Below are 15,649 nucleotides of genomic sequence, written 5' to 3'. Positions count from 1 at the left end.
GAAGGAGCAGAGGTGACCCGTGTGTGTCGGCGAGGGGGGGGGGCAGGGAAGAGAACGGGAAGTGGGGTGCACACACTTCCCCCCACCCCCACTCCCGGGCCGGGAAGAGACTACAGAGCAATCTGCCCAGTTCTGGGCCTCTCTTACTGGTCTCCAAAGTTTGTCCTGACATACAGGAGTGAAGAGATATAGTAAAAAGAAAAACTCAAAAACCCCACTGGGAAAGGTGTTTTTTCTATTAAGACAGGAGAGAGAGAGAGAGAGAGAGAGAGAGAGAGAGAGAGAGAGAGAGAGAGAACTCTTGGGTCTCACCTGACCAGCTTCCCATAGGCCAGTCCCTAGGTGACCAGGGGCAAGACCCACCACTGTCAACTGTGGGAAGGACTCAAAGGCAGAATGTTGCCCAGGATTGCTAGGGAGGTAGCCCCCCTGCTCCGCATTGGCGTTGCCTGAGATGTAGTCACCAGGGGGCGAATGGGGATGCTCAGAACTTGGAACGAATAGAACTTTCCCATTGTGAGTGACCAGGTCTGGGCTCTGTAGGTACAAGGCTGCTGGCTAATGAGTACTTGCGGGGATTGGTAGACAGGATTCTGCTCACTCTGCCATTCCTGGCTTGTAGCTGCTTTCCCCTCCTCCACTTCTCCCTCCCCTGGCCCCACCCCGTCTATCTCTGTCACAGACCACAGTGCCTGAGAGTCAGAATCATCCCCAAACAACGTGAAAATAGCCTTTTCTTTTCTTTTTTTTTTCCAATTATTTATTTAATGTATGTAAGTACACTGTGGCTGTCTTCAGACACTCCAGAAGAGGGCATCATATCCCATTACAGATGGTTGTGAGACGGCACATGGCTGCTGGGAATTGAACTCAGGGCCTCTGGAAGAGCGGGCAGTACTCATAACCGCTGAGCCGTCTCTCCAGCCCTGAAAATAGCCTTTTTATTGCGTGTGACATACATACAGCCAGCGCTCTGCTGAAACAGCTGGAGCTCACAGATGCTCAGCAGCTGTCCAAGCTGCCTCTTCGGGCCCACTTCCTCGAGGCCAGCCTACAACTCCAGTTGGCGCTCTTTTTCTCTCTTCAGGTTTAGGGATTGATGGTGCTTTTTCTTTACCCCCTTTCCTAAACACAGAGGGAGAGAGATCATTATTCATGCTGCCAGCATCCCACAGGAAGACATCCACTCAACCACTTGCTCACTCGCTCTCTCACTCACTCACTCTCTCACCCACCCACCCACTCACTCATTCACTCTCTCACCCACTTTCTCACTCACCCACTCTCTCTCTCACTCACTCTCACCTACCCACTCACCCACTCTCTCACTCACTCACCCACTCACCCACTCACCCACTCACTTACTCTCTCACCCATTCACCTACCCACCTACCCACTCACCCACCTACTCACTTACCCATCCACTTACCCACTCACTCTCACCCACTCACACACTCACTCCCCCTCTCATCCACCCACTCACTCTCTCACTCACTTACTCTCACTCAACTATTCACTCACTCCTCACTCACCCACTCACCCACTCACCCACTCACTCACTCCTCACTCACTCTCTCACCCACTCACTCACTCACTCCTCACTCACTCTCTCACTCACTCACTCACTCACTCACTCTCTCACCCACTCACTCACTCATGCCCCCTCTCATCCACCCACTCACTCTCTCACCCACTTACTCTCACTCACCTATTCACTCACTCCTCACTCACTCTCTCACCCACTCACTCACTCACTCACTCCCCCTCTCATCCACCCACTCACTCTCTCACTCACTCTCACTCACTCACCTATTCACTCACTCACTCACTCTCTCTCTCTCTCTCACCCACTCACTCACTCATGCCCCCTCTCATCCACCCACTCACCCACCTACTCACTTACCCATCCACTTACCCACTCACTCTCACCTACTCACTCTCTCACTCACTCACTCTCTCACTCACTCACTCACTCACCCACTCACTCACTCACTCACTCACTCCCTCCCCCTCTCATCCACCCACTCACTCTCTCACCCACTCTGCCTGTGACTTGTAGCCCAGACTTAGCCTTCTGTGGCCACCTTCCCTGAAGTCTGTCTGTGTCAGAGCTACTCCACAGAAGGGTAGGAAGAGTTCCATCAGGTTACTTTTTACTTACAGAGGGGGTCCCGAGACCCTGCTTTCAGGATAGTTGATAACACTTGGGATTACAGGTTGACAAGGAGACTTTCTTGCTGTGAGAGTTCCCCGCACCTCCCACAGGCTGCCCCTGCCAGCCACCCCCACAGAGGACCACTGCTGGTCAGGAGTACAAGATAACCAGACAGCTTCTGCTCTGAGCTACAATTACCTCCTTAGTCACCAGACAAAGCAGCAGGTGAGGGAGGGTGAGGACCACAGAGATAACCGCTCTCCTCTCAGGTCACCGGGGGCCTGTGGGAGCCACCACACCTGAAGTCTGTCACTCAAGGCCCAGAGTGAAAAATGGTTGATACTGCTGCTTTTGCTCCCTGAAACCTGGGGCTCAAAGAGGGAGAGAGGAATCGTGGGGCCTCAGGGAGTAGGACAGGCAGGGCCTGTCTGTCAGCCTGTTGCCTGTGACTCTGTCAGGTTTTGCCTTGATTTGGCCTCAGCTGGCTTTACTGTTCCATATGCGGATCACGCAATAGCTTGTGTCTGAGAAATGTGAATCTGTGTGTGTGTATGTGTGCAGATAGATCACATACACATAAATGTACACATACCACATGTATGTATGACATAGATACTTATATATATATGTGTGTATGACTTATATGTGTACGTGATTATATAACACATATATAGAGCACGTTATATGCATGTGTAATTTAAACATGGTATGTATATGCATGTAAACATAACACATATATGTGCTATTGTATATATGTGTATAATAGACATGTACTACATATATGTATGTATATATAGCATGTGTGTGTACTGTAGTGCAATACATGTAGTAGACATGTGCTATGTACATGTGTGTAATATATATATGACATACATGTACATGATACAAGAACATATTGTATACCAGCATGGTGACTATATGAGTTGATAGGAATATGTAGACATTCACATGTGAGTATGTGGTAATGTGTTTGTAGATGCATGTAGTACACACGGTATAAGCATGTGGCATATGCATGTGTTGCATAAGCATGTGTGTGAAGACATGTGCATCAGGTACTCACCACAGAGAAAAGGCATCATCCGCTCCACCTGCTGGCTTGTGCCAGTTTGCTGTGCTCAACTCTGCACAAGGGACTTGTCTTACTTTTCAGTTTGATGAAGGAAAGTGAATGGGTTTTGGTGACAGATTTGACTCCGACAGGACAGTTCTTCAGGGAGTCCCACTGCCCAGGCTAAGGATTTCACTCTAACAAGACCCAGGCTGAGACTTTGCCTTGCCAGGTCACTTCCCAGCGGTCACACTGTACTCACACACTTCAGTTCTGTATTCCTTTGCCCCAAATGAATTCTGCTTCCCTCCAGTCTAGGGAAGGAAGGGTGGATGGCGCAGATCATGAACATCTGTTTGCTGGGTTAGACTGGTTGTTCAGTTAGTGTTTAGCCCTAGCCAGATGTGTGCCAGGAACCTTAGGTACTGAGGAGACAGCAGGATCCATGTCTCCATGGACTCAAGGTTCAGTGGGCACAGACACACCACAGTGACACAACAGTGCTGTGAAAAGAGCCAGAGGTTGGGGGTGAGGCTCAATGGTTAGAGTTCTTGCCTGGTGTGCATGACACCCGGAGTTCAACCCCTGGCAATATATAAACCTAGTACAGTGTATGTACTTGTCTCCCCAATACTCAGGAAGATGAAGCAGGACGATCAGGAATTCAAGGTCCTCTTACATAGTGATTTCAAGACGAGCCTGGATTACATGACAGCCTGTCACACACACACACACACACACACACACACATACACGTCAGAGCTCTAAAGACTGTCTTAATGGTTAGATCGGGGACAAGCTCTAAAGACCAGGTATTTGCCTGAAAGAAACTAAGGAAATTGAGTCATGGCATCCCATGAAGCTGTTAAGAAGCAGCAAGCTTAGAGCCATCCAGTGAGAGCCGGCTGAGCCGTTGCGGGTGGCAGACATAATTGCCATGGGTGCCCCTGGGAGGAATCCACCTTAGTCCTTTAATTCCAGGCTTGCAGAGAAGGAGCCAGGGCTCTGCCCACAGCAGAGTCTGCAGGAAGCACAGACTTAGAGCAGAAGATGCCAGATGGGCAATGGTGTCTCCTAGTGAGGGCTGCCTCTCAGAAGGAGGAGTATGAGGCTGCGTTAACATCCTGGCCATCAGGGGCACTCTGAGCTCTAACCTGCTGCATGTCCAGAATAGAATAAGTCCCATGTGAGTGCAGCAGTCCCTACTGTTTTTACACTCCCTCTGATGGCCCGGCAGGAGCCTCTTCCTCAAGAACTCTGAGGAGCCTCTAACCCCATGCTACTCAACCTATGGGTTGTAACCCCTCTGACAACGGTCTGTCTCCCAAAATATTTACATTATGATTCATAACAGTAGTAAAATGACAGTTATAAGGTAGCAATGAAAATAATGTTACGCTTGGGGTCACCGCAACATGAGGAGCTGAATCAAAGGGTCTCAGCCTTAGGAAGGCTGAGAGCCACCGTTGTAACCAAAGCCATCTAGCCACAGCAGGAGATAGTTGTACACGGCAATCATCAGGGAAGAGTTTCTCTGTTCATATGGAAGAACTTTTAAAAATTAAACTAAAGGATCACCAGTCTTCATACCACATAGGGCCATCACAAAGCGCCCATGGACTTGGAGTAGAGCCAGCCTTCGTTATCCATGAGCAAGGAAAATGTTCAAACCGCATCTGTATTAAGCGGGAAGACTTTTCTTCTTGTCTTTCCCCAAAAGATACAATGTAAAACGTCTTCTTCTTGTCTTTCCCCCAAAGATACAATGTAAAAAAATCTGTGTATCTGATGATTGAAAGAACTCAGAAGGACATGCATGGAATCATGGGACAAATGTGGGATCACTTTATATCAGAAGTGTGAATGCCACGGGCTGGAAATGTACAGGAATCAAGCAGTCAGTCTCCCACAGATACTGAAGGGGTGTCATAACTGGTATTTCATTCCCCAGTCCTCAGCAAAGCAGAAACCTGTAGGAGAAGGGATGTCATGGTGCTCATGGGAAATTCATGGGCCAGTCAGGGGAGCCCCTCTTCCCTTCTCTCTCACATATTCCTGACACCAGCAGCATCAGAGGCACACAGATCTTTCTAGAAACCAAAGTTCTACAGGCCCTTACTCTATACCTCCTAGCAAGAGTCTCCGGGTGCTCCCAGCATATAGAACCCTCAGACAGCTTCAGACCACTGTCCAATCTGGCCCTCCTCATTCATTGGGCACACTGGGGACAGAAGTGGGACAAAGAGGGGCCCTATGACCTGTGCTCTAGACTCCGTTTGGTTGCGACTCTGTATTTCTTCACTTAGGCAGGGGGGCCACAAAAATCAAACTTTCTCGTTCTAGCTGCTTTGGGTGTGAGGTGGGAGTTGGGGGACTGAGAATGGTTTGGGACCTGAGTTCTTCCTCCCTAAGGCTGTGTGCGATGACCTAAATGATAGAACCTCTCTGAACTTGGCTCGTCGTCTGTCATCTAAAAAGTTATGGCTGATTTCTCCGGCCCTTCTCCAGTTCTTTGGTGTAATAACTCTGTCCCGTTTGCTTAGCATGATGACATGAGAGGAAGTTAAGAAACAAACCATCTACACTCACCTAACATCGGACCATCTGTAAGAACATACATATATAAAATGTATCATGATATACATGAGCCTATACCACATAATATCATTCCATAGTTTATGTCTAGTATGTGAATCAATTTAAATGTAGTGTGATTAGTTTAAATGTTTACTAAGCTGAAAATGTTTACTTCTTCCTTCTTTCTCTTTTCACAATGTTAGAGCTGAGACTTTGGGCCTCGTGAACGCTTGGAAGTGGTCGCTCTCTGAGCTACATGCTCAGAGCTTTGTACTATGTGGATGATATGCAGTAGTAGACGGTATTTCTCAACATTTAATTAGCTGGGAGAGAGCAGGTTTGCTGGTCAGAAGGCTTGTCTTACCTGTGAGACAGTTCAAGGAAGGGTCAGAGCTGCATGCAGGGTAGTTGGCCATTGACTGTGACACACAGAAGATGAAGTGTTCTCTCTACTGCACTTCCTTATCCAGGGTCATAAAGCTGTCCCAACCAAAGGAAGAGTAAGCTCTGGGTAGGAATGGGGTACCCAGATCACGTAGCCACCACTGGGTTGACAATGTTGCAGATGACATTTTATTTTTTAAAAGATTTTTTATTTATTTTATCTGTGTGAGTACACTGTAGCTGGCTTCAGACACACCAGAAGAGGGCATCAGATTCCATTACAGATGATTGTGAGCCACCGTGTGGTTGCTGGGATTTGAACTCAGGACCTCTGGAAGAGCAGTCAGTGCTCTTAACCACTGAGCCACCTCTCCAGCCTGGCAGATGTCATTTTAAAAGTGAATATATAAAATGCACCATTACTTTTATGAGAATCACAATCTGCACACACACACACACAACACACATACATACACACACACACACACACACACAGACAGACAGACAGACAGACAGACAGACAGGGTATTTTCAGTGTTGTCGTTTGCATAGACTTTCCTGATCTGCTCACCCACCAGAACAAGACTTTAAGTACTTGCCATGTGATCTATCAAGGAAACCAGAAAACTGCTATCAGAAGTGAGGGCTGACAGATGACGACTGGCTAATCAAATGTTTCCAGGAAATTCTGGCAATTCCACCTCATTGCCTTCCATAGGGGACCAGATGCTACATTTCAGTTATTTACAGCCACAGACCACAGCGGTGCCCTGGCCAAGGCGGCTGGGGTGTGAGTGAGCTGTGCATGCTATTCCGCCCTGCTTTAATGAAGGAAGATGGCGACTGGCCTCATTATCCGCTATAAAATACAATAGCATTTAGGGGTGCTCTGATGGGCAGCCACCTCGGGGAACTGCAGAGATCTGTTTGGGATGGAGCCGCATGACATTGGTTTATATTATTATATATTTCTTTTTTCCATTGTTTGTTGCTTTCTAGAATGTGCATTTATAATAACATTTTGAGCAGCATTCTCTCAAGATGTGTAAAAATAATGATAGAATATTCGGGGGTCCCCTCCAGCTCAGCTCTGTGTGAGCATCAGAAGGATGAACCCAATATCTAGTGGCCTCAGCTCGAAGCCCCACTCTGGAAACCTTCACAATTGACTCCCAGTGCACTTGAAAGTCCAGGCTACCAGAATGTATGTGTTTAGTCTGCACAGTCCTACAGTGGTTTGATCCAGTATTGAATTCCCTGTTACCCTCCAGAACCCAGTAATCAGTAAGAAGGAAGAGAGGATTTCATAGCGGGCACTTTCCATACTCCCGTATTTAAAATTCAGGCGGCAAATTGATATTTTAATAGCATGCAGATCCAGGAACCCGAAGGCATAAAGCACTCATTTTCCCCCCCAGCCTGAAAGTTTCCATCAGAAAGTATTCCATGCAAAACATTGCTGTTTGGCACACAAAGTCCTATGGTTTCAGGAGAGAATTAGGTGCTCTTGGTTCGAAATGCATCGGGGCCACGCCTGTAACTTGATGATGTCCCGCCTTTCTTGAGTGTCCTGGTGTTGCAACTCTCTTAACACCTTGTGAACGTGGGGGTCAGGCTTCCTCTCAGGCAGCAACCCTCTTAAACACTCCCAGAATGCACATGGTGGGGAGAGTGTGGAATGAACCATTCCCTAAGCCCGAGCAGTAAACCCAGCCCCAGACTCTCTAGACTCTCAGGGCTTAGGAGGCAGCTCTGAGAAGCCAGGCCCAGGCATTCCTGCCGAGGCAAGCCGTCATCAGTTAATCTCTGCAAATGACTACGATTTTGGCAGGTGTCAGATGGTACAAACACAGATCACATATTAGCACTTTTTTAAAAAAAAAATCATTGAGTAGTGAGGGAAGAGAAATAAAAATAAATAATGTGTCACATGAGTTGGCCACGTAGTGGCTTGCCACAAATGGCTCGTTCCTGTCTGGGTTCTCAGGGACCATGTCCCCAAATTTACAGAGCCAGATACTCAGATAGCCACTCTTCAAAGGCTGGCCGGAGACACAGCCATGACTGATGCTCTGGGTCACACACTTGAGAGTGCACACGTGCGCATGCACACACACACACACACACACACACACAGCACACACACATAGCACACACACACACACACACACACACACAGCATACACACATACAGCACACACAGGCACACACGCACCCTTCCCATGACTACACGCTGTCCTTCACGGTGTTCTTCCAAAATGCCACTGGGCGCCTCAGGAATGTGAGGCAGAAACGTAGACAAAACCTGCTGGAAGCCCTCACTGGCCCACATTCTTTCTGAGACCATACAGCTATCCAGAGTCCTGTTTCCTACACTCCACTTCCTTGACTGGCATGAGACCATGGTAGACACTTAAAGGGGGCAGGATCATGCTCTAAATGGCTTTAGAGCTCTGATTGTTTTTCTGGGAGAAAACTTGAGGTTTCTCAGTGTGATGCGGAGTGGGACTCAGTCGAGAAGAAAAGAGGAGGGAGGCACCAAAGAGGGCTGCACACCGAATTGTGTGCGCTAAGACTGAGCGAGGTAGAGGGTTCTAGAAAAAGACGTTTTTGTACTTCTGCTAGTAAAGGCTGAAGGGGGTGGCTCAGGGACTTGGTCTCTTTGGTCCACGGAGCTTTAAATACTCCGGCTGTAAGAGGCCTCTCCCGTGTGCACTGGTCGAGCCTGCGTGACTCACAGTGTTTGTGTTTGAGTCCAGTGTTGTGAGCTCTGAATGACAGTCCAGATTTGCCGCGGTGATACGTGGAAAGAGGGAGCGCTGCATGGGAACTACACAAATATTATGCTTAAGCATTTCTCTCCTCTCTCTCCTCTCTCTCTCTCTCTCTCTCTCTCTCTCTCTCTCTCTCTCTCTCTCTCTCTCCCTCCCTCCACTTGGAGCCAAACAGGTCTTGTCAGTGATAAAAATCACTGCAATATAGTGGGCCCTTTTTTCTGGCCTGGAACCTGAGACCACGTCAGTTGTGCCAAGGAGGGCCGTAGCAGGAAGAGAGGGCAGGCCACGGGGATTTGAAACCATAACACAACTTCTACAACTTAATTTTATAATTGTAGCAATTGGGAACTGGGTGGCTGGGGTGGGGGTGGGGGAGTGGTAGCCTTGTGCCTACCCCTGTGCTGGGGGAAAGGTATCCAGGGTCCTCTGTGTAGCTCTGGGTAGGGATGGGGTACCAGGAACAGCATTTCTATGGGCAGGAGCCAGCGGCTTCTCCTGTCATGTTGTGAGGCTGTGTAACCATTGACAGGAGAATGGTTATGGCTCGGTCAAGGGCTCTAGTCAAAGAAACCTTCAGGGTAAGGAGGAGGCAACAAGTTGGCCTCTTAAAAGGAGGAGTGGGTCTCCCCAAGTCCACTGTGACTGTGTTCCTCTGTGGGAGGCTGGACTCTGATATAATCTCTAACTGTGTGGCGCTTCGAAAGGGATGGAGAGTAAAAACCTGGAGGCCCAGCCTTCGTGACTGGCTCCTGTAGATGTCCCTACTTGCTGTTTCCTGGTGATAGGGACACCTACCACCCTTAGGAGACATCTTTCCACCTTGCTTTTATTCCTGAGACCCTGGGAAAACTCAGCAGACCAGCTAGCCACTCCCTCTGGGCTCCCAAGGGCCCGGCCTACTAGAAACATTGGAACAGACCCAGGCTGCACCTCTCTACCTACTTCCTCCTAGGGATACACCCAGGGAGTGGGCTTCAGCAAAGAAAGGATGCTCTTGAGGAACCCGTGTGAAGGAGGAAGGGGCCTGGGTGTGTAAACCTGAGAGGGCTGCCTGTGCCTGCCTGCATGTAACAGGAAATCTCACTCCTAGGCTGTGGGTTTGCAGCTGTACTCAAGGCAGGGCATTCTCGACTCCAGGAGGGCACCTTTCTTGACTGCCACAGTTCTGCTCTCAGCGTGAGGCCCACGCCAACAAGCTATGGCCTTCCTCCCCATGCCATCATCGGCAGTTCCACTCTCTAGTGTCTCTCGTTCTGCCCACCTGAGGGGTATGCAGAGAGATGTGGGCACCGAGTCCCAGACTGAGGCAACATCCGGTGGCCAGTGGGATGGATGAAGGACTCTTGGTCTGCGGGAAGGACAGCCCTGGTTCCCATAGGCAGGTAGCCCAAGGGGCAAGGTCCAACAAGCTTACCTTGGGGGTGAAGGGAGAGGGAGGGAAAAGATAAGAAAAGCCCCCTCCACAACACGTTTTCTGATCTCTTCCCTCCCTCCTTCCCTGCCTCCCTCTCCTCCTCCTCCCCTCCCCTCCCGGTCCCTACAATAGGACATCGGCAGAAACTAGATGATCAGACCAAGCCCGGGAGTTTGTCCTTTTCCGAGCGGCTCAGTGAACTGGAGCAGCTGCGGCGCACGGCCATGAGGGTCAGCCCGCATCACCCAGCCCCCACGCCCAACCCTCGGGCCTCCTTGAACCACTCCACTGCCTTTAACCCTCAGCCTCAAAGTCAGATGCAGGGTAAGTACCCCATGGAGCCCACTACCCTCTGTCTTTGCTGGAGTCCCAGGCACAGAGCTCACCTAGGCTGCCAGGCCTTCCTCTGGGTGCTCTGAGGGAACTCCTGGAACCCACAGCATCCACTGGGAGCTTATGAGAAAAGCACTGTTCCATCCACAGAGTATGTCTACTCTGAAAAGTGTGGCTGCTGGGTGAGGGAGGGAGCGTGGCTATAGAACCCATATGTGTACATGGGTACACACGTGTACCTCTCTTGGTACCCTTGGAGTATCATTCCCAGGTATCAAACGTCACGGGAGCTCGAGCACGTTATATAATATGTCCTAGTGCTTACCCAGGCCCGTGGACATCATCCTGGAGACTGTAGCCCATTTCCTCAATTGCAGCTAGCATCTAACACACTCTAGATGCTGTGCAGCACACAGGGAACCATGACAAAAACACTCTTCCGTATGTGTACGTTTAAAAAGCTGTATCACCAACCCACTTTTGGTTTAATCTTTAGCTATTCCGACTACAGAGTCAAAGAGCTACTTGTATAGAAGCAGACGGGAGGTTTTTGTAAGAGTTTCTACTCTGTTGTTTTCTTATCTTTCTTATGCATTAGTCTTGAAGCCACAATACACACCATAGCTTGCATGCATGTATGTATGTATGTATGTATGTATGTATGTGCTACATACAAATCTAGCAAGGTAAAATCGAGGGGTTTGCAAGTTCTTGTTGCCTTCAGATTCAAGTGAAGTTTTCATTTTAATATCTGTTCTTTTCAAAATACGAAGAGGGAGGCATGCGTGTGTGTGGGGGGGGGGGTACAGGCTATGTCATGCATAATGTTTTCAGATGAGAAGTGTGAGTTCTGCCCCTCTGTGGGCCAGTCACCAGCTGCAAACTCGCTGTGAGACGTAACACTGCACACACCCTCTGTGCCGAGTTGGATAATGCTCACAGTGCATTTCGGCAGCAGGACTGCTGACGTCAGAGGCCGTCTGCTCAGTGATGCCATTATACTAACGGAAACGCAGTTTTCTCTGTGCCCTGTGGGACACAGCTGTATACGTGGCGTGCTTACAGCGATACTCCTTCTGCAGAGGTGCAGGCCTGGGCTACTCTAATGAAAGATGAGCAGCCCGTATGGAGACGGGGGCCGAGAGAGGGATGGCAGCAGGGGTGGGGCTCTGCCCTTCACAGAAAGCAGAGGTTAGTTTCCTCTGAGCTCCATATGGGGCGTGCGGGCAGCATCTACTCGACAAGGTTTTTATCTGAGCAAATGACTGTCTCTGGAGAGAAGCATGCAGGGCTCACAAAAGCCACATTTTCCAGAGTGTAATATATAGAAAGCCTATACCCTAGGCATGGCGATACAATCCAGTTATCACAGCACCTGCAAGATGGAGACAGCAGAATCAAGAGTTCAAGGCCAGCCATGGCTACATAGGCAGCTCGAGGCCAACCTGAGATACACAAGACCATGTCAGCACAGTGTGGGACCTCTCATCTCTCTCTTCTATAAAAGGACACAAAGGATTTCTTTCTAGGTAGATTTAGAAAAAGAACACGCCAAAACCCTTAGTTGTTTTGTTTTGTTTGGTGTTTAATAGTGGTGAATAATCACTCAAAACATTCACACTAATTTTCCAAAGATTCCACAGTGCAGCTCGGTGGTGGATTGAGGGAAATCGCACTTTAGGTGCGGTGGATGGACTGTGAGGAGAAGGAGAACGAAATGTCCAAGGATGTTTTTGTGCCTTCTGTTTACCATCACTTAAGTTCACACACGTTTTCTCCTGGATCTCATATGTCCAAACCAAAGAGAAGGCAGTTCTCTTGCCCTCTCAGGGCTGCCCTGTTCACCTGTGAGCTGAGGAGGAGGCTTGCCTTTTACTTACGGGAGAGTCAAACCAGAACTGGTAAGCGTTTTTAAAGCCAGCTCAAAGCCATGGGGGAGCAAGTTCAGATGGGTGCCTCTGCCTGCTTTGTGACCTTGGACTGCTTCCGCTTGCCATTGTGTATGCCTCGTCCCTAGAAACTGCAGAGCGGGGTGGGGGTGCTCAGGAGAGTCCTGGGCCTGTGAAACAGCCCGCTTGTGCACAGAGCCATCGTCATGGACAGGTGGCTGGTCATCTGAGGCTCTCTGGAGCACTGAACTTGCTCTTGGAGTATCCTAGAGGCTTGATTGGTGCTCTGAGAAGGTGTGTAGACTATATTGTGGATGTTTTTTCTCTCCAGTATATGAATTTGATATGCAGGGATTTGCTCCCTCCCCCACCCCCAACCCCCGGCAGACATACAGTTTCAAACAGTGTCAAAATATTGCATGTGAAACTGCTTTCACTTTCTCGTGTTCTCTCTCACTCCTGCCCTGTATTTCTCTCGCCTATCCTCCTTCTTCCCCCTCCGCTCCTCCTCTTGTATCTCGTTTTTTTTTTCCTTCTTATAAGAAAATGCCATTTACTACACATCTAGTTTTGATTTTTCATTTTTGATCTAGTTTTGACTCTTGGATTTTTTTTTTCCCCTTGAAATTTTAACATTAACAGAGATGATGTAACAGGCAGTCGTTCCTGGGGTTAGCCCTAGAGCATGCATGCCTTTTTAAGGTGGGAATTTAAGCAATGCACCATGGGTTCCTGGCTCTCTGAGATGGCAACCACAGTCTTAAGACAACTATCCCAGAGGTAGCCTGGACCGCAGAGACACAAGAATGACTTTCAGCTTTACAGAGGTGTCAGTCACTGCAGGGGGCTGTGGAGAAGCAGGAGAACACAGGCTAGAGCCACCCCTTGTCTCTGCCAGCAGAGGATCATGGGTACAGAATAGCATGTTTCCTTACCTCACCAAATAGACACCTCGAGTGATCTACATATAAGTTGGTTCATTTTAGGTCTTGAATTCTGATTTCCCAGCCGACCATCATGCAGGGGGTGTGACTTCAGCCTTTCTGGGGAGATGTGGATGGGGTGTGAAGATACTGCTGGGGAAATCCTTCAGACCACAGAAGTATGCTGAGCCTCTAAAGTTTAGCTTTCCTTGGGTTCATTGTGAGGAATGTGGGCATAGCTCACACCTCGAGGTCTACACTGTTCTCTCCGTGATCTTGCGGTGTGGCTTTTAGACAGACACACATAATTCTCAGCTCAGAGGTTAAACAATCCCCCACCACTTCCAGCACTGTTAAGTGATGAAGTCAAATCCAGACCCCTCTGAAGGCACAGGCAGCAAGGTGGTTGGTGTGGAGGAAGGTAGTGTGGAGGGACACACTTGTGCTCCTGGCTCAGGGACTGGTGTGCCACTGGACCAACAGACACGGAGAGGTGCTGGGCTAGCCACCCGTGTAGAAGACTCGGACTGCATGTGTTCTGTTGTAATTAGTGATTGAAGCGGCTGCTGATAGAGTGATAGCATCAGGCTCTGGGTTTTGGGCACCTTGCTAAGTCATAATTTGGGATATTTTATCTTTAAAGATGGGGAGAAGGTAAAACTCATCAGAATACATAAATCCTGAGCATTCCCTAAAGGGGACAGTGGGGTGAGGAGACTTCGATCACCCCTATGCTTTCTTGGGGTAACTCCCCCTACATATGAGTCTCTCTCCTGTGGCCTTTTACCACTAAAGCCTTCTTCCCAAGTACCATGTGATCAGCTTAGATGAGAGGGGCTGCCCCCACTTAAAGCTCCATGCGACTAAGGAAGGCCACATGCTCTCAGGTGGCCCCCAGATTCTCAGTTCTCTAACGGATTGTCTTAGGCTCCTGTCAAGTCCCTTTGGAAAAGTTATACACGCTACCGTCTGTGACGCTCTTAGAGGTAGGGTTATGACGTCAGTCCAGTTCTCTCCACCCACAGAATGTACAGAGGGAAGAGAGCATTTCCACCTTCCAGAGTAAGGAGCAAACTCCTGCATCCAGACAGCCAGACCACAGGAGATGTGAAAACTTCTTGTCCTGTCCACCACCGGCACTCCCTATGGAGTAACTAGCATAGGCGAAGGGAGAGAAAGGGACCTGAGAACCCCACCCACCCTGGGGTAAAGCATGCTCTGCATTGGTTCCCTGCTTTTCTCTATGTCTCTGCCCCCCTCCCGCTGTGTGCGCTCTCTCTCTCCCCCCCCCCCCTTTCTGTGTCACCAGTCACATACAAATACCTTTAGAGCCATCATGGGATAGGCCTGCTGATTTTCCAGGTAAATCTTTGAATGGCCATCTCACGCACACATCGTAAAAGTACTAAAAGTTAACCCACGCCACTTTCTCATAACACAAAGTAACTTTCCCTTCAAAATAACTCTGGGTCAGTGGCAGGCACTGGACCCAGAGAGCTGCAGCATGGGAGTTGTCCGGGCACAGCACACCGGAATCAGGCGTTCCCACAATAAACGGGAAAGTGGGGAGGGGAAGGGGGAAAGAAGTAGGTTGGAGAAGACCCTGAAAGAAGAGTGCAGAATATAGAGCCCCTGTCATGTGGCTGCGCTGCCCCGCCCCTGTCACGTGGTGCATGCTACCCTCCTCTCACCCCACAGGGAGAAGGCAGAAATCCAAGTTCATAGAAACAGAAGCGCTTCAAGGCAGGAACTGAGGACTCTGCACCAAGTACATATATATTCTTAGCTGGTGCAACACAAACTCTACGTCTAAAGAAAGTGTGGAAGTGCGGGCTAAAAACCCATACTATAGACATTCAGGAGAAGAGGAAGACGGGCGGGAGGGAGAAAGAGCCCCACGCCTTGGTGTTCTGTCTGGGCCCCTCCGTCTCTTGAGTGCGAGGTGCTAACACAACCAGCCACCATAAGGATGGGCGCAGGTGTCAGCACCATGGTCCCTAAAACAGTGCGGTGTGCACAACCTTGGTGCATTATGTATTGACCTTGCCCCCAAATACGTAATCAGCCCTTCAAAGAATCGCTTACCACTTAAACTGACACCACCTTTGTAACCCAAAACCACAGTTTAATAGGACTGGTTTCCAAA

General features: G+C 49.2%; 1 protein-coding gene across 5 annotated transcripts in view; it reads left to right on the top strand.

The window, feature by feature from the left end:
* Runx1 (RUNX family transcription factor 1) overlaps positions 1-15,649 on the top strand; it is a 234,523-nt gene that overhangs the window by 181,444 nt on the left and 37,430 nt on the right. For 4 of the 5 annotated variants that reach the window (XM_017598053.3, XM_008768598.4, XM_039088599.2 and 1 more), the window contains one exon: positions 10,491-10,682. The exons of the other annotated variant lie outside the window; for it this stretch is intronic. In XM_017598053.3, the coding sequence (XP_017453542.1) occupies positions 10,491-10,682 (192 nt within the window). The remainder of the gene's footprint in view (positions 1-10,490; positions 10,683-15,649) is intronic. 5 annotated transcript variants of the gene reach the window in all.

This window comes from Rattus norvegicus, chromosome 11 (genome assembly GCF_036323735.1).
Source record: "Rattus norvegicus strain BN/NHsdMcwi chromosome 11, GRCr8, whole genome shotgun sequence".
Taxonomy (NCBI): Eukaryota; Metazoa; Chordata; class Mammalia; order Rodentia; family Muridae; genus Rattus; species Rattus norvegicus.
The sequence above is the reverse complement of the archived record's forward strand: the minus strand, read 5'-3'. Positions and strand labels throughout refer to the sequence as shown.